Consider the following 19,042-nt stretch of genomic DNA (forward strand, 5'->3'; position numbering starts at 1 on the left):
GCCCCGGGTCAGGTGAGCACAGGAGATAGACTAGTGTGCTAGAGAGGTAGCCACTGATCTGTGTGTGTGTGTGTGTGTGTGTTTTTTTTTTCTTTCTTTTCAGTGTTTTTGTCTAGCTTTGTCTTTGTTTAGCGTTCCTCTTCATTATCTTCTCTTACATGATCTGAACCTCAGAGACTGTAACTCCAGGAACAGTCACACTAAGTAGAGATTATTTCAAGGTTAGGATTCAGATCTGCAGTAACAGGACTCTTTTTATTTGATTTCAAATATCCCAGGAGGATTTTGTGAATGAGAAGCACCTGTTTTGAGCATCTTTTGAGAGTCACATGTTAGATGACAGATGTGCTAAATATCTGTCACATTTACCGTCACATTCACGTTCAAGATGCAGACAGTCACCAGCTTTACTCAAGATGTGATTTAAGGACCATTTGTGTTTGTGTGTTCAGATGGTCTCGGAGCTGAAGGACCAGAATGGCTTGCTGAAGACAGAGAAGGACGACTTGAACAGGTTGATTCAGGAACAGAGTCAGCAGATGACAGGTAGTCAAACATCACCACATAAATCATACTGACACATCTGTCCTAGTCACACAAGAGCATTTAAGTGTCTCGTAAACCACACAACATGGCTCCTTTTTATTTTTTATTTTTTTTACATTTTGTCTCACCAGAGAAAATGACCCGTGCGATAGCAGAGGAGACTCAGCAGCTGGAGACGGAGCTGAACGACGAGCGATCTCGCTACCAGAATCTCCTGAGCGAACACCTTCGCCTCGAGGAGAAATACGACGACCTGAAGGAGGAGATGGCTCTCTCCTCGGTGAGAAACACATACACACACAGTGGTTATTTGTGAGAGCTTCACCTCATTCATACAGTCATACGCATTTCAACACAGTTTTATTCTACTCTGCTTGTTAAAATAGACAAAACACTGACACAGCAAATGTACTGGACGTGTGTGTGTATCTAAAACCCATCATGTCCTTTTCCTCAACAACAAGATTTGGTTCGCTTCTATGGGCAGGAGACAAATAGCTGGTAATATTCAATGCACCAGTTTCAGGTTGAGTTTATTATTTTCTAGTTTAAATTGTTGGTTCTCTCTCCAATCTAAAGAACGTCTCCAAGCCTGGCCACAGGAGAACAGACTCCACCCACAGCAGCAACGAATCAGAGTACACCTACAACTCAGAGTACGCCGAATTGGAAGAAGGTTCCCGTGCCGCAGAAGTAAGTAATGCTGGCATTAAGTACAGGCGCAGTTTTTACTGTTACAGCTGTGTTTTGAATACTTTTTTACTGGGCAAATGCTCTCCTGACATTTCCATGTCGTGCAGGATGTGACACGAGGAATAGACACCTCGCTGACCCTCAAGCTGCAGAAACGTCTCACGGAGCTCGAGCAAGAAAAGCAGTCGCTGCGCAACGAACTGGAAAACAAGGAGGAGCAGTTCCAGCGGGCTAGAGCCAGGGTACTGAAGTCCAGCCACACCGAGCTCTGAGATGTATCGCCTTATTAACCAATTATGTAGTGTGTCATTCTAGTGTGTTAACCCATGGTAAATGATCGTAAACATACAGTAATACTATTACACTATTTAGTTAATAGATGGTTTATCACATAGGACAAAAGAGGTTGGCTGAACTATCAGCATTTTCCAGATGTAATTTATAAATCAAATTTTATTTCTTATCACGCTGTGATCTGTGTCCCAGTCCAACAGGTTTCCTCATCACCATGTTTTGCTCCTTGTTTCAGGATGATGCAGAGTTCAAAAAGGCTCGTGGGGCAGAGCTGGAGTACGAGTCCCTCAAGGTGAGTAGTCAGAATAGGGTGAAGCAGAAATGCATCAGCACTATTACATTCTTCAGCTGATTTCCATCGGTTTCAGAGAATTGGCTTCATCCAAAGCCATGCAACTTCAAAGTTTAGTTTTCCACTTCTCGTCATGACCGTAACCCCGGGTCTTTTCACTTCTCAGCGTCAGGAGCTGGAATCAGAGAACAAGAAGCTGAAACATGACCTGGCAGAGATGAGGAAAAGTCTGCTGGGTGACGCAGCCACAGGCGCTGGGGCCCCGGGCTCCCCTGCTTACAAGGTGCTGCTGGAGCAGCTCAACGCCTCCTGTGAGGAGCTGGAAGTCCGCAAGGAGGAGGTGCTGATCCTGCGCTCCCAGCTGGTCAGCCAGAAGGAAGCCATGCACCACAAGGTAAAGGCGGCCTTTCGCTTCCTTTGTCATTTCCTTTGACTGATCCCGTCACCTGTTAGTATTCAGCCTGTAATCATCCACATATAACTAACCATCGCATGGTGTCATTGTTTTTTCACATGGGGTCGTAACTGTGAAGCTACAGTAGATGTTGTTGGATAGTTTGTTGTTTGTTTCCATCTGGCTTCTTAAATTTATATGTTTGTCTGTGTCCCAAAAACATAACAGAGGGATTTAGCTGAAATCTCTCATTGACTAAAGATCAGTTTTATTACATATTGACAAAAACTTATATATATTGAATAAATAACTTTTATGCTGTGTTCATGTTGACCAGGCCCTAAAATCTGAGACTTTGTCGTTAGCTTTGCATTTATATCTGTCGTGAATACAAAAACAACAAACAAAACATTTTTTCTTGACATATGAACAGTACTGAGAGCTGTTTAATAAGATCTAGATTTTGGTGCAAAATCACATTTATATTTTTCACACTGTTTGTTGCAAATGTTTTCACTGTACCCTCAGTGTGTCTAACTCTCCCGTCTCCACCTTCTCTCCTCCATCCATGCTTTCCCACAGGATGAGAAGGTACAGTTGAAAAACTGCATCATGCATGAATGTCTGACTCTTTATTCATGGTGTGTCGTGTACATAAAACCTCCTTAGGCAAGAAATCTGATCCAGCAGAATCAGTTTGACTTGAAACTAAAAATACTGCTGTGCATGAATTATCATGTATTGGTTGTTTAGCGGTGGATGTTTTTTATTTTTCATTGACATCAACTTAAACATAATAAAGCTGCAGGTGTTTTCTAAAGTACAAGAGTTTAATAGAAGGAAATGTTAACACAACTGTTCAGGTTTTAATGTCAGGATCCTAAAATGAAATGTTTGTTAAGGCTTTAACCTTTCCCAGAATGGAAAAACCTGCTCCATCTCTCTGTCACCACTGTATTCCTGTTTCCACACCCTGAATGAAAGAAGTTAATTCCTGTTTTCTGGAAGCCCTGGAAAATCATAAACTCAATTGATGATTGAAGTAAAGAGAGCAGTTTGCAAGAAAGTGGCTAAACAAGTTAAATCTGAGGGTAATGTTTAGCGGCCCATAGTGAAATAATGGAAATTATCATTGACAATTTGCACTGTAACCATGACAGGGTACTGAATAATGGCTAAATGTGAAACACAAACAAAACAAACCCGTAAGTCGGATGATGACATAAAACCACAGTAAAACCAGCTGCACCGACACAAGACCAGCATTTTTACTGTAAGAGGCTCTACGTGCAGACTCTGCTGCTGACTGCTCTGCTGGCTGTAGTTTGATTATCTCGTCCATCTCTTCCTTTGTCACGCTGAATGCATTTATGGATTATTTGTTTTTGCTAAACGCCTTTGAGAGTTCTGCTCAGTGGCCATTTTACAGAAGCCTTTTAGCCCTCTGCAAGTTGAATTTCTAACTGTGGCCTGTGAAAAATGTGAATTTCTCCAAACACATGATTTTAAAACTGCATCCCATCATGTGGAGAAAATGACCCTTGCCTCAGTATCAGACTCTCACACAGCTGTCACATGTACCTTGCTCAAACAACTCAAAAACTTTCGAAACCCTGATCACAAGCGACCTTTTCCCCATGTTACTTAATCAGCTGACGCTCAGCTCTCAGCACCGTCAGGCTCATACATACTCTTGTCTCATGAAAGTCTGACAAAGAGCCCACTGCTGTGAAGTGATGCTCCCCGTAGATAGACGGCTGTCGCTGAGATGTCATTTGATGGCTTGTCACTGTCTCAGCCTGAGGCTCCAGCTGACTCGTGATTGTCAGTGTAAAAGGACAGTCGTAGCCAGCAGCTACACTGATGCTGGCAGGGAGTCCTCAACAACACACACACACACACACACACACACACACACAAACATTAATGAAACCATTGACTCATTTGTCTTCATTCATACATCTAACCTGTATGAAAATCTTCACAGTCATGGTGATGATGTGGTTTATGCTGCTGCCTGGTCGCAGTGTAAACGCTGTGTTATTCTTTCTCGTTTACCTTGTCCTTCTACCAATATCTCCTCCTTTTTCTCTCGCCTTTTTTCTAGGAGACCATGACAGAACCGTCTGTCTTTGTCGAGGATGTGTCTAAACTGAAGGATGCTGATGAACTCAAACAAGCTTACATAGGCCTCAAAGACACCAACAGGTACTTTTGTCACAGCCAGTGCTCCCCCTCTTCTCCGTGTCTCTCACTCCTTTAATGTTTGTTTGTCCAATTTAAAATCGTACCAAAGCTCCAGTTCCATTGTAAATATGACGTCTGTCTGAGTGGTGCATGTATACGTGTGTGTGTTTGTGAACACCTCTTTGTCCTGTGCAGATCTCCTAGGTTCATGCGTAAGCCGCTGGAAGTCAATGATCTCCTGAGTAGGCTCAGGTAACAGCAGCTGAGACGTGGCCTATGCATCGTGGAGCAGAGCATGCATGGCCACGCTGTCGCTGAACGGGGTGGAAAAACTTTACAAATGATTCACGTTGTAGTGCCGATGAAAGCTTGGGTTGCTTTGCGTGGCATCTTCTGCCCTAACAGCATGAACAGCTCTTGCTATAGTTTAGGTTTTACTCATGCTCTAATAGAAGGTGTTTGTTTACTGCGGTCAAGGAATGTGTATTCGGCTTTTCAGTCAAGTGTCAAGGGTTTTGTTGGGGGGTTTTTGTGGCTTCAGCAGCTCTCGTCTGTCTTTGGAGATGCTGCAGAACTCCATATTTACAGTGCAGCAGTTTGAATAAAAATGTGTGGCACCAAAGCATGGAAACCGTGTGAGCTAGAAAGGGAAACGGCTTTGACAGTTCTAGTTGAACTTTTATTAACATGTAGCGACTTCCTCACACACTGACTGTGCAGCAGGTTTTATGCTGTGGTAGGAGGCCTCCTGTCTCAGCTTTATGGAATGAGTTTGGCATGAACGCTGCATGAAATGACCCTCGTACTGTATGTTTTTATCTTCCTTAAAGCAGAGACGTGCAGCGCACTTTTAAGGAAGTGTATGTTTATACACACTAAAATATTTTCTAATTTTCTATTTCTAAGCAACAAAATTTTAAGATACTAAAACCATCTGTTCTCATTTTAACTCTCTAAAGCTTCCTAAAAGTTTGTGCTGTGCGTCACTACATTTATCCACCTGTGTGTCCCATGTTGCTTCCTTTTTTGCTTCTTTGTTCACACACTTGACGTCAGAGTTCAGTCAGCAGATCTCAGCAAATACAGCGCCAGACTCACTCACTCAGTGGCACTGTTATAAAATACAACTAATCTTAGTGCACAGTAGAAACTGGACAGTACACACAGCAGACTACACATATACACAAGAGAGCACTTTACCCCTGCTGCATGCAGAGATGTAATGAAACATTCATCAGCTGGTATCAACCAGATATATCAAGAATCACGAAAATGAAGCATACACACATCAACATGCGGACATCTCATATTAAAGTAGGCACGTTCTTGTTCACATCGTCTCGTACATGTCTACCCTCCCCCAAAACCCAACCCAACCCAACCCTCCATCCCTCATTTTATTTTGTTATTGTGTTGTTCATGTTCCCTTGTGTTGTGTGTCGGTCAGATCCGCTGCTCCAGACTTCCATAAGCTGAATGAGGACGGAGAGCTGTGGCTGGTTAATCAGGGCTTAAAGGAGACCATCAGGTGTTACTGTGTTTCAAGCACAAGTGTGATTTTGTTTTTTTGGAGCATGACATGTTTGCCTTTTCACAGGAAAGGATGTGTACTGCTGTTTTTCTTTATTCCCATATTTTCTCTGCCTCGCTTTTACCAACCTGTCAGAGGTTTCTCTCACATCTGCCTCTCTGTTTATGTTGTCCAGCTGCACAGTTGGCCAGTTGTGGAAATTAGGCCCACTTGATATTTGACCTCAGTGGAGTTTTACTGACTAATCAAAACTTTTTTGCATTTAAAAACTGTTTTTACTGCCAAATTCACACACCTTTTATTTTATTCTTAGTGGCCCTGCTTAGGTTAGACAACACTGTTTTGGGCACAAGACATTGGCATAGGACTTTACAGGGTTGTGTGCAATAAAAAACCGAAATAAAATGTGATTAATTCCATGAAATATAATGCAGTAATGTACACAGAGCTTTGGTTTGATTTGGTTTTGGTTTATTTATAACATAGTGCAGTAGAATTTATCTTTATCTTTTTATTACCCCTGTTTTATTCACTTGTAATGCCAGTCTGTTAAACGTTATAGCTTTCGTGTTTTTTCGCCGACTAACACGGAGCCGCTTCGCCATGTTTACATTGTTTTGAAGGGGGAGGGGCTTAGTCTGTGGAAGGGGCTTGTTGTGCCACCCAGATTTGCTTCCCTCCGTGCAGTTTTCCCCAGACACACGTTCCTCTTCCACACGGAAACAGCATTGCACTCAAATTATGTCAAATTCCGCGATATTCCGCGTTAAAAATAGATTCCGTTTTAGTCGGCCAATTCCGCGATTCAGTGATAGCGGAAATCATAGGGCCCCATAATAAGTCCGGGGGGCACGCGCTACTTTTTTTTTTTCCGACCGCTGCACTTTCCTTCCGTTATTAAAAGAATCGATTTTGAACATTTATGAATCGATTCTGAATCGTCAAGTGTCGCGTCACGATGAATCGATGAATCGTGCACATCCCTAATGCTACCGTAAGTCTTATTCTTCTTCTGATGCTAGAAGTGGATTTGCAGTCTGATCAGTTGTGTTTCATCACTAATAGCTCACTTGCTTCTAATGCAGCAACAAAAACTTCTCTGTTCCTGTTCGTTAAAACTGTGTAAAACTGTTCACAAACACTGTTTGACTTTGATCTGATGACTCAAGATCTTCGGTGCGTCATCTTATACTATCTCACATCTGTTTACTTTTTTGACTGACTACTGTTTTGGCTTGGTTCAACTTTTGTTGAGTGTGAAGCTTAATGACTCAGTAGGGTAAAGAGTGTGTTCAGAGAGGCTGCGCTCTGGGCTGCTGGTGGTGTCTGCACAGCATGCCGCTGTCCTGCATCACCACGCTGTAGTGAAAACCTCCATGTTTGTACTCTCTCTCACTGTTTTTCCCTCTTCTTCTCTTATTTATACCCTCTCTTTTGCTCTTCCCTGTTCTTTCTTCCCTTCATCGCACATATACAAATATTCCTTCTCCATCTGCCTCTTCCCATCTTCTTCCTTTCTTCCCTCACATCCTCTCACTTCCCATGTTCCCTTTTCTTCATCCCCTCATCTTCTGTCTTCCTTGTTTCCTCCTTTGCACAATGGTCCTCTTCCTCCTTTCTCCTTCTTCCTCCCTCTGGTCTCATCCTCCTAAATCCCAACCCCCTCCCCTCCAGGTTACTGGAGCACCAGCTGCAGACTCAGCGGAGAACTTACGATAGCGAGGTGGAGGCGTTGCGCGGCGAGCTGCAGAATGTCAAGGAGGAGAACAATCGTCAGCAGCAGCTCTTGGCCCAAAACCTCCAGCTGCCTCCAGAGGCCCGAATCGAAGCCAGTCTGCAACACGAGATCACTCGGCTCACTAACGAGAACCTGGTACGCTGCAACACACAGACACACACAGATACACGCAGGCTGAGGAAGAGAAGTCACTTCAACTTCAGTTTATCTAAAGTGCACATCACGACGAGTCTCCTCACGCTTTACAGGTTAACACATATTTATTAAAATATAACACACACAAATGCAGAATCCCAAACATACAGGTAAGATTATTAATATAACAACAGGACTGAGTTTAAGACATAAAAAAAGTTTATAACAACAGTGAGATAATTGACCCGCCACTGAAACTTGGAGAAGAAAGATGAATTTTAAATCTGGATTTAAGTTCTTCTTTGCTACATTTAAGCCTTGTTCTTCTTGTTCTCAGTGGTTGGGATGGCACGATCTTGATTGTTAAAGTTATGTTTGTGTTGAGCCATTTGGCAGAGTGAAAAGCCATCAACCAACAAAATAAGATGGATGCAAATATTACTCAAGTGACATTGTCAGTCAGGACAGTGACCCCGACCACTTCATCATCATTTCTCATCTTTGGGGACCATCTCTGTGCAGCTGTGCAGATATCGCAGGATTAGTGTTGATCATCCTTCATACGTTAATGAAGGATGGTCTCATTCCCACCTGGGCCACAAATACAAAAACTGAAACGGCCACCGCTGTGTCACATACACACTCATTTGTACGGATGGTGTCACCTGACAGGAACTCATGGCCGAGGACCCCACGGCATCCAGAGAGGCTCGAGTCATCATTTTACGACGGATGGTTGTATGTAGAGACGACGCGTGTTTGCCTGTGTGTGCGTGTTTGCATGTGTGTTTGAACTAACTGAGGTTGTTGGTCCTGAATGAAAAAGCGTTAAGCGTCGCTCTAACTTTCTACAGCTGTGTCTTCTAACACACAGCGGAGCAGCTCTGCACCTTTTTCTCTTTCCTAACAGCCAGCGAGTCCTGCAACTTCTCTTCCTCTGATAAAACAATCAGCCCAGCAGCTTTCATGTTAATTTAACCCCCACCCCACCCTCCTCTTTGTTTGTTTGTTTGCCTTCTTCCAATTTTCCAAGACGGAGCTGAATTCACTTTGGGCATTTTTCAGTTCTTCTCTCAGAATATAGAACTTATTATTCTCTCTTTTTTAATTATATTTTTTTGTGTTTATCCACAGTTAAGTAAAAGAATGTCCAACATTTAAACTCCACGTTTTGCTGGCGGTAGCACACATAATGTCCTCAGGCCTTTTAATGCCGCTAAGCTGCTGATGTGGAGTCTTCGTTTTTTTACCACTGGAGGGCGACAGTGTGAAGGAGTCTGAGTCAGAGGAGGCCATTTCTCCTCACTGTTCTCTCTCTCTCGTCTTCTTCTGTATGTCTTCCACTCTCTCTCCATCACTCCTCCCTGTTGTTTTTTTCAGGATCTCATGGAGCAGCTGGAGAAGCAGGACCGAACCATCCGCAAGCTCAAGAAGCAGCTCAAGGTTTACTCCAAGAGGATTGGAGAGATGGGAGGTACGGGGCAAATCAGCTTGAAGAAAAGGCTTGAGGTTGTGTGTTTGCGGTATATTATCTGACTGCCATTGTCTTGTGTGTGTGTGTGTGTGTGTGTGTGTGTGTGTGTGTGTGTGTGTGTGTGTGTCCTAGCGGGTCAAACAGAGGGCCAGACATCTCCAGGACAGATGGTGGACGAGCCCATCCACCCCGTTAACATTCCCCGCAGGGAGAAAGACTTCCAGGGAATGCTGGAGTACAAGAAGGAGGATGAGCTGAAACTGGTCAAGAACCTCATCCTGGGTGAGAAATAAGGAGAGGAATTTTATAAATTTGCCCAAAAAATGTATAAATGTATAGTAAAAATGTAAAAAAAAAACAATGTTCCAATTTAACAAATTACTGATACACACAAGCTGCTGTGATTTTAGGAGTTAAATGTAGAAGCTGCTGTGCCTTTATGTGAAATAATCCATGAAGCCTCAGTCTTTTTTTAGACCTAATAACAATACAAGCAGATGTTAAAATTGAGAGGTTTGTCCAGTTTGAAATCTGAAAAATGTCTGTATCGTGTGAGTTTTTTCTTTTGTTGACAACAGAAACCTCTCGTCTAAACTTATTTCTCCTCTGCCTGTCTAGAACTGAAGCCTCGTGGTGTTGCCGTCAATCTGATCCCAGGTTTGCCAGCCTACATCCTGTTCATGTGTCTGAGACATGCCGACTACGTCAATGATGACCAGAAGGTCCGCACTCTGCTCACCTCAACCATCAACAGTATTAAGAAGATACTAAAGGTATGTGTGTGTGTGTGTGTGTGTGTGTGTGTGTGTGTGTGTGTGTGTGTGTGTGTGTGTGTGTGTGTGTGTGTGTGGCAGGGGTCATCATTGATTGGTCACTACTTGTCCTTGAATGTGCTCCGTAAGACAAATTGTAGAGTAAATGTGTTTGCACTCAGCCTGTGCACCACGATTTGCACATCGTTAATAATATTTGATGACGTTATCTCTGGGGTCAGGCTTGTCACGGTTAAAGGGTTAGTTCACCCAATTTAAACATCTGCATCATCATTATCATCATCATTTTTGCATAGCCAGATATCACAAGTGGTAAGCAAAAAGCATGCTTCTTGTAATTTGGGTGAAATACTCCTTACTCCTACCTGTTGGATATTTTGTAGAGGGTCTGCTGGAGTTACAGTTTGACTTTTACCAGCTGGTTCACTGACGACAGCGTGTCCATTCCTCTTCCTGACAGAAACGAGGCGATGACTTTGAGACAGTCTCTTTCTGGTTGGCCAACACCTGCCGCTTCTTGCACTGTCTGAAACAATACAGCGGAGATGAGGTGAGACTGACTGTTTTATTTTATCCTTATGTTTCTATTATTTTGATTTCAATCTTATTGTGTTTTCATCATTAGAAAGAAGCAAAACAGACATTTATATAAATACATATTAGAAATTAACTGTAGTTGCGTTTTTTGAGGCATAAACATTAACAGTGATCTCACCTGGTTTAAACACTCTCATATTTTAAGTTTTACTGTTGCTGGTGTCTGTGTGTCGCAGGCCTTCATGAAGCACAACACAACGAGGCAAAATGAACACTGTCTGTCCAACTTCGACCTGGCGGAGTACAGACAGGTGATCAGTGACCTGGCCATCCAGATCTATCAGCAGCTGATCAAATGCATGGAGAACATCCTTCAGCCCATGATAGGTGTGTGTGTGTGTTCTCACTGCAGTATTGACAGTAATGACAATAGGCAGTCTTTTTCTTATCTCACCTGAATGTTGTAAATACTTATTATTTGTGTGTGTGTGTGTTTTCCCTGCAGTCTCTGGCATGCTGGAACACGAGACCATCCAGGGCGTTTCAGGGGTGAAGCCCACAGGTCTCCGTAAGCGGACGTCCAGTATCGCTGACGAGGGCACCTACACCCTGGACTCCATCCTGCGTCAACTCAGCGCCTTCCACTCCACCATGTGTCAGCACGGCACCGACCCCGAGCTCATCAAGCAGGTGGTGAAGCAGCAGTTCTACATCATCGGAGCCGTCACCCTCAACAACCTGCTGCTACGCAAGGATATGTGCTCCTGGAGCAAAGGCATGCAGATCAGGTAGGAGCTGCTGCTGCCCTGAGAGGAGAAGGACAAGAGGAGGCTGATTTTCTTGATGTTTGTTTTTTGTTCCTGTGCTTTGTTTGAGTTGTGACCACTTTTTTGATATTGTGTGCGTGTGTGTATATAGGTACAATGTGAGCCAGCTGGAGGAATGGCTCAGAGACAAAGGTCTGATGACGTGCGGAGCCAAGGAGACCCTGGAGCCTCTGATCCAGGCCGCTCAACTGCTGCAGGTGAAGAAAAAGACTGACGAGGATGCCGAGGCCATCTGCTCCATGTGTCAGGCCCTCACCACTGCTCAGGTAAAACACCACGATATTTACTACACCACATTCAAAGAATCCTGACTGAAGTCATGTTTGAAATTGTGTGATCTCTACTTTAATCTTTCTAAAACCTGAGGAAAAGAAAACTCACAGGGTATTTGTAGGTAAAATGTCTTTAATATGCCTTTTGGTGTCACTTGCCTTTCAGATTGTGAAGGTCCTGAACCTCTACACTCCAGTCAACGAGTTCGAGGAGAGAGTGTCAGTTGCATTCATACGAACCATACAGGTAATTTACTCCTGATGTATCAACACAACACCTTTTTCTGGACATACACTTTTATGTACTACCTGTGTAAACACAAAATTAGAAGCCTTTATTGTCATTGTATAATGGCATACAATGGAATTTGCAGTGGCACTCAGGTGATGCAAGACTGCAGATTAAAAAAAATGTATGTATATATATATATATATGTATATACTATATGTATTGTAAAAGTACCTATATGTGCACAAAAAGTGCCTTTTAAGATTGCACTTTTATTAAAATGCTACATGTATAAAAAGTGCCACAGAGTGCATAGTGCAGACAGCAGCATGATGGTAGTATGTTATTTGTTTGCTTGTTTATTTAGTTAGGACTGAATCCTGGAAAACACCACTTCACATGAAGTTACACTTTGCAAATTATAGTATAAACTGAATCTAGTTATATTAATTTGAAATTGGTACTGAGGATCTGACAACACTTGAGAAGACTGGACCAGTTTATTTACGTTTCGACCTGCCTGCTACAAAACTGGTGGACCCTAAACCACCATTTTCCTAAACAGAGATTGATGATTTTAAAATTGGCCCTTTTTTTCTGTAGATGAAATCTGACTGCATATGAACTATTTCTGTCTTATGTTCCGTCTTCTTTTACCTTTCAGACTCGCTTACGAGACCGCTGCGAGAGTCCCCAGTTGTTGATGGACACAAAGATGATATATCCAGTCACCTTCCCGTTCAACCCTTCCTCCCTCGCCCTGGAAACCATCCAGATCCCCGGGTCACTCAACCTGGGGTTCCTCACCCGTGTCTAAACCAAGGCAACGCAGGACGACTCTGAGCCCTGCAGCGTTTTTTTTGGCTTAGCATCCACTGTTGGAATTGCAGGTCACATGAATGACACCCACTGGCCCCAAAAAAGCCCCATAGACAGTCATCACAAAAGAAATAAATACATTTTTTGGGCGTCACAAACACTACAGATTTGTATTAACACAATTTGAGCAGTTATGTCCAAAATATTTATTGAAAAGTCTCCTGTTGGTGTCCAGTTCTCCTCAACGTCCCTGGTCAGAAATCTGGACATTAACACACAAAACATGCTAAAATAAACACACAACCCCCCCCAACATCCTGAACTTTAAACATGTCGTCTGTACTATACTTACATCCTCTGTATGTACACATGCACGCCTACACTTTCGTGCACCTTCTCTCTGGCAAAAACGCACAAAAACACACAAAACCCACAGTCACCGCCGCTGCTGTCAGTTTAAATCTGGCTGTAAAACACCGTTATCCATCCACTGCTTGTACAAACGCCTGCCTCTTAGAGAAGCCACAGGACCGGATCGATGCCGACATCAACACCCGGGTCTGACTTAGTGATCTCGACCCCGGTTACCCCAGCTCCCTCCTCTGTGTTTCAGGTAGTGGTTATGGTAGTTCTTCTTCTTGTCATCATCTCGTTATCCAGTATCCATTGAGAATGTACGTATCCGTACGGGAGAGCAGGCCCAAAAGGAGGTGCGGAGACCTCACGACAAGGAATAATGTGGCAACTTGTAGTCTGGCTTGAAAGTGAATTCGGAGTCTTAGCAGAAAGCCAGTTGAGTGCTAATGATAGCTCTCTCTCCAGCCCATGTTGATGTTACCACGAACCAAGCTTCGTTCTGTATGCTGTCATTTTACTCTCTGAACACAGTCAAGCCAAGACAGAACTCGTCTTGTACTATATTATTTATACATATATAAATATATATATAAATATGAATAACATATATCATGTATTTTATTTATTGCATTTGCCTCCGTCCCCATCCTCCCTTTTTAAGATTAGAAGCTTTCTCTTAGCAGAAAATGCATCCGACATGAAGGATGGGACCATCATTTCCCAAGATGAACAGCTTAGTAAACACTGTTTTAGTTCCACTGTAGGCTGTTTACGTCAGTACCAGGTAAATTATATAGGACAGTTTAACGAGTGCCGGCACAGATGATTATTTGTTAGGTCATTTAACATAGAGATGTTTCTTTATCGTCATATCCTGCGTTTCTGGCAGATGAAGTGTAGCAGGTTAGAAGGAAGGTACAAGGTCTTAAACTCTGCCAAGGCTTTAACCTGCTACAGTCTTTACTGTTTACAGCTGTGACTAGAGCTGAGCGTCACAGGACACACTGACTCAAAGATATTTACTCAAACATGAACACAGACATATATATATATATATGTGTGTGTGTAAACATATACACACACACACACACACATATAACATTACACTTACTGCTGTGTCCCCAGGGGTTTTCACGCTCTGAACACTTCCTTCTCTGGTCACAGCTCTGGTCAGAGCTTTGAAAATGTTTTACCATCATCATTGTGTAATTATTTATTTTCAGTATTGTCATGTTCTTAAGATGATGTGTATCGTATAGCCATGCGTCAGTGGGCAAAATGGAGAGAAGCGGTTTCGCTGAAGTTGGTTTTGGGAGAGCTTGCCTCAGATCTGTTTAGCTTTACTACGATTTTCTCTGCTGTATCCTGACTCTAACACTAACTGCAGCTTTGTGGACCGATTCCTCTACTCGCCCCCTGCCTGTCCACCCCTATGCCTTCCTATGCCTTTTGTTTAGTGGAGCTCTCATAACCAAAAACATACTGACGTAGTAAGAGATTGTTTTTTCTCTTTTGTGCACAGATTGTTTTGGTTCAGATATCCAGACATATTTGGTACTTGCTTTTCAAAGGATCGGTGGGGTGGTGACATTGCACCACATCAATCACTGAGTCAGTATAGCTTCAGTGTGCTATACAGCACGCACTGCTGCTGCTACTGCTGCCCCCGTCCAACCTGCATGCTTTACCAGCTACCAGACATTAACCTGCATGATGCTACAGCTTTTTTTTTTTTTTTTTTAACTTTTGGTGTAACTGAGTCATTGGATGAGTGTCAGGAATCTACCTGTTGTTACAAAAAGTCCTTTGTCTCTAGTGTTCAATACGTTTACTTTCATTTTTTTTACCATTAGTATTAGTAGCCAACCACATTTGCCTCTTGCCCACGTGTGAACCTTATTTTGCCCAGTGACCTTATCCCTTAACAACGAAATTTCACTTTGATAGAAATATTTTGTTTTTATTTTGAGGTGCTTACATGCATAGGAGATTGTGAATGGTCACCAAAACTGAACTCAGTACTTATTTTTTATTTTATTTTTTGAAAGCTTAGTCTTACAAACAAGTCTTCTGAAGCAAAAAAAACCAAGCAAAGATGCAAAATATTTTACAGTGGCGAGAACTAGGGAAACATCAGCGATGCAGCACGTGCTGAGAAATAAAGTTTTATCTGAAATGAAGCAGCTCATTAAGCCACAAAGCAGACCACTCTCACTCTGACAAGAACGAGCCACAGATGAAAACACGTTGTAAGTTGAATGAAGAGAATTTAGTATGTGAAATAGTTTTGTGTTGCACTTGTCTTTGGAAAAAAATTTGATATCCATGTGTTCACACTGGGACCATTGTAGTCCATCTGCCTTTTGTCACCTTGTTTGGATTTAAAGGTGGTTTAAGGTCTGTGTAAAGAGTACATATCTGAAGACAGAGACGGTAGCTGAAGGAATTAATTAATCATATGAATGTTTAATAATGTTAATGAAGTGTATCATGATTTTAGCTGCACATTGTGAACAAAGCCTTATCTGAATTATTTGCTATCTGAATGACTTACACACATTATCAACATTGTGGCATTGTTTTTTTTTTCAGTCAGTGCAGTATTTTTTTTTCCCAGTGTAAAATGAATATAAGTTGTTAAATGTGATCATTTCTATTTTGATGAGGTGTCATTTTGTCCTAAATTTGGTGTAACATATGGGTTGCTGTCAAAATGCACTTTTTAAACATTGCAGAGGAAGTAGGATAAATAATAGATGGAAATGGGCTGTAAAAAGACATATGTCACAAATAAGAGCTTTTTTTTTCTCTCTCTCCCTCTTTACACAGCTGTGGCCCCTAAAGCTTCCTCTACCACATTCCCTGTAGGACTGGGCGCTTCCTTTTCTTGATCAGTGATTTTTCTTGCTGTTTTATTAAACTATCAATTAATGCAAGCCATAGGTAAGAAAGTATACACTCAGTCAGTGTGGACGCATACCCAGCCTTCTCAGACTCTGACTATCCTTGTGGCTGGCCTAGTTTCAGAGGAGGAAAAAAACGTACGAGTTCATTCATCAGTTCGTATTGTTGAGCCGAACCGCGGCGTCTTGCTTCCCCTGGGCTTCTCTTGGGCTCTCAAACAAGAGAAAATTTCATTCCTTCACTCTGCGTTTTGACATCAAAGAGAGAGTTGGTTGTATGATATGACGTAGACATTATAAATTACCATTGTTCTTATCAGCACTAGTGTTGATTGTGCCATTTAGAAAGAAAAAAAAAGAAAGAAAAATCATTAAAAACAGAAGATATATCATCACCCCAGCTCTTGTGGTAACTGGCTGAAGCCAGGACCAACATGTTTCCTCTCTAAACCCATGTGTACATTTGACAAACTGGACTGTTTGTAGTTTCTGGTAGCTGTGCTTAGTGAATGTGTTCACCGTTAAGAAACTTGGAATAAATTGTCAAATCTGTAAAAGTAAAATAAAAGAATCCAGCACTGGTGGGTTGTTTGTGGGAGATTATTTTTTTTTCTCCTAGTTTTCCCCCATATTTAACTCCATTTTTTTCAGTCACAGAAAAAACATCTATTTGTAGCAGAAAACTTAATGACAACCAAATCAAATGACTGGTAATTAAAAATATATATATTTATTTGTATCTGAGAAGTAATTTTTCCTGCAGTTTGTGAAACTTACAGCACAATTCAGATTTCACAATTTATCCTTTTCAGTTCATATTACAAGAAGTTGGTAATGCAAGGAACAGGACTGGCTGAATATTACACCGGGCAGTTGGATTTTTGTAAATTTTAAATCAATAACGAGCTCTGGATTAGGCTGTAAACATAACCTTCCAGGTCTTGCGGGAGCGTGGAGGTAAAAGCAGAGCAGAGTCACAGCTTAAACACTTTACTAAGAAGCTTACAGTTCCCTCTCTGTCCCTCTCTGACAATCCTCTTCACTGGGAAAACTCAACTTAGTGCTCCTGGGACAAATACCTGCTGTACGGAGGAGGGAAAAAAATTCTCTTGTGGGGTAAGATTTATTATTCATCTTTTATTAGCCTTTGTTTTGTTTTGTTTTTTGTTTTTTTTTAGCCATTGTTAACTGTTGAAATATTGTGATTCAGTATACTAATGTTGGTGCATTTTGTATTCACATGCATAGGTTTAAGTTGTAGAATCAGTTGTGTAAATGTAACTAGAGTTCACAGTAAATGCCTCGTGATACCCCTTTGTGGTAAAAGACCTGTATTTGATCGTGCTGAATGTCGTACTGTTTTCCCAAATGCCCCAGTGCAAAAAAACAAAACAAAAAAAAATCTAACTAAATTTAACACCCCCCCCCCCCCCCCCCCCCCCCAAAAAAAAAAAGATAATTACCTGAACAGAAAGTGTCAAGTTCATAAATTCAAACTACTGAGGACAAATGGAAACAGGGATCATCAGATATGATCAGTCTGTGTGTGGATCAAATGGCTGATATAATCACATGGTATCACTTTATCCTGTTCCACATTCTACACACTGTATGTATCATCTTGGTATTGGACTAAACATGTAATGATGATGAACTTCAGTTTCTTAATAAGCTTGTAGTTTCCTGAGTATGTACATGTTAGCTTCTCTTCCCCATGACTCTACTGGGTTTTGTAAGATATATTGTTTGAAAATTACAACTAGGAAACAAGTTACCGCTTCAAATAGAGGTGCAGTACATTGGTACATATCACAGTGGTGATAAAATGTAGATCTAAGTGGTAAATGACCATTTTCAGGGGTAATTAGAACTTGCAAAGTGTTTGTCATGTGCAGTTCCCAGAATAGCTGTGCTTCATTTCTCTCCTCTGGAGCTCAGAGAAGGATCAGGCTGGAGTAGATTACCAACTACTTATCTCCTGGGCCACACACACACACACACACACACACACACACACACACACACACACACACACACACACACACACACACACACACACACACACACGCACAGGCCAAGTGGTCACAATCCAGCACAAGAAATACAAAGAGCCCCAATCATTAATTAACAAAGATATCTCCAACCTGTTGTCTATAACTGACTGAATTAACATTTGTGTTTGTGTGTCTGTGTTTTCCGCAGGCGCGTTGGTGATCATCTGCAGCCATGTGTGACCAGACATTCATGGCGGCCACTTTTGGCCCCTGCGAAAGCTGCGGGAACCCCAGTCCTCTAATGAACATCTACATTAAGAGCGAGCCCATCAACTACTGCTCCTTCTGCGTGGAAGTGGTGCGTAATGTTTTCCTTTCAGCCTCTCATCACTAAACAGCTGCCTAAAATAATTTCACTGCAAACAGTGTCAGTGTTTGGTGTTTTGGATCACATGCAGCTGTGTTAATGCATCTTGGAACTTTCTAGGCATATGCACACACACACACACACAGAAAGTCATGAGGACCTAGATGAGATAGATGCATGCCAGTGAGACAGCCCCTAATCTGTGGCTCTTTGTCAACAACTCACCAGACACCAGTCCCACAGTGCAGAGTGTCTCCTGTGACCGTCACCAGTCAAGAGCAACAACATTTCACAAAATGATCACAAAATGGATTGTGATTGAGAAAAAAAAACTCTCAATATTTATTTTACATAATATTAAAATGAACTGTTGAAGTTGTTATCTGCTAGAATTAAATTAAAATCATCAGACCAAAAATAATCCAGAAAAAAATTACTAGAGTTTGAATTTGTCTGTGTAAAACATTGAAACCTCTTTTGTAAGAAAAATATTAATTGCGTTGAACAGTCCTCATCAAATGGAGCACAGACTTTTACAACATGTCCTCTGTGACTCTGTGATTAGATTTGATTTAATGATTATAGTAGATGAAATGTTAATGATCCCTAAGCCAGCCAAATTTAAATATTATGCATAAGTTTATCAGGGGAAAGGGGATTATCCCAAAATGCTTTGTTCA

At 41.8% G+C, this 19,042-nt stretch overlaps 1 protein-coding gene across 2 annotated transcripts in view; it reads left to right on the forward strand.

Annotated features, from left to right (window-relative positions):
- Positions 1-16,582, forward strand: part of myo5aa (myosin VAa) — a 52,200-nt gene extending 35,618 nt beyond the window's left edge. The window contains exons 24-44 of one of the 2 annotated variants that reach the window (XM_041033695.1): positions 453-546; positions 678-826; positions 1,126-1,239; positions 1,347-1,481; positions 1,769-1,825; positions 1,992-2,219; positions 2,802-2,810; positions 4,327-4,427; positions 4,602-4,658; positions 5,854-5,934; positions 7,612-7,810; positions 8,483-8,548; positions 9,191-9,284; positions 9,417-9,566; positions 9,903-10,057; positions 10,518-10,607; positions 10,831-10,981; positions 11,100-11,382; positions 11,513-11,687; positions 11,860-11,940; positions 12,587-16,582. In XM_041033695.1, the coding sequence (XP_040889629.1) occupies positions 453-546; positions 678-826; positions 1,126-1,239; positions 1,347-1,481; positions 1,769-1,825; positions 1,992-2,219; positions 2,802-2,810; positions 4,327-4,427; positions 4,602-4,658; positions 5,854-5,934; positions 7,612-7,810; positions 8,483-8,548; positions 9,191-9,284; positions 9,417-9,566; positions 9,903-10,057; positions 10,518-10,607; positions 10,831-10,981; positions 11,100-11,382; positions 11,513-11,687; positions 11,860-11,940; positions 12,587-12,739 (2,622 nt within the window). In that variant the 3' untranslated portion in view covers positions 12,740-16,582. The remainder of the gene's footprint in view (positions 1-452; positions 547-677; positions 827-1,125; positions 1,240-1,346; positions 1,482-1,768; positions 1,826-1,991; positions 2,220-2,801; positions 2,811-4,326; positions 4,428-4,601; positions 4,659-5,853; positions 5,935-7,611; positions 7,811-8,482; positions 8,549-9,190; positions 9,285-9,416; positions 9,567-9,902; positions 10,058-10,517; positions 10,608-10,830; positions 10,982-11,099; positions 11,383-11,512; positions 11,688-11,859; positions 11,941-12,586) is intronic. The other variant, XM_041033704.1, reaches the window with a different exon arrangement.
- The last annotated feature ends 2,460 nt before the right edge of the window (positions 16,583-19,042 follow it).

The sequence above is a fragment of the Toxotes jaculatrix genome, chromosome 1, assembly GCF_017976425.1.
Source record: "Toxotes jaculatrix isolate fToxJac2 chromosome 1, fToxJac2.pri, whole genome shotgun sequence".
Classification (NCBI taxonomy): Eukaryota; Metazoa; Chordata; class Actinopteri; family Toxotidae; genus Toxotes; species Toxotes jaculatrix.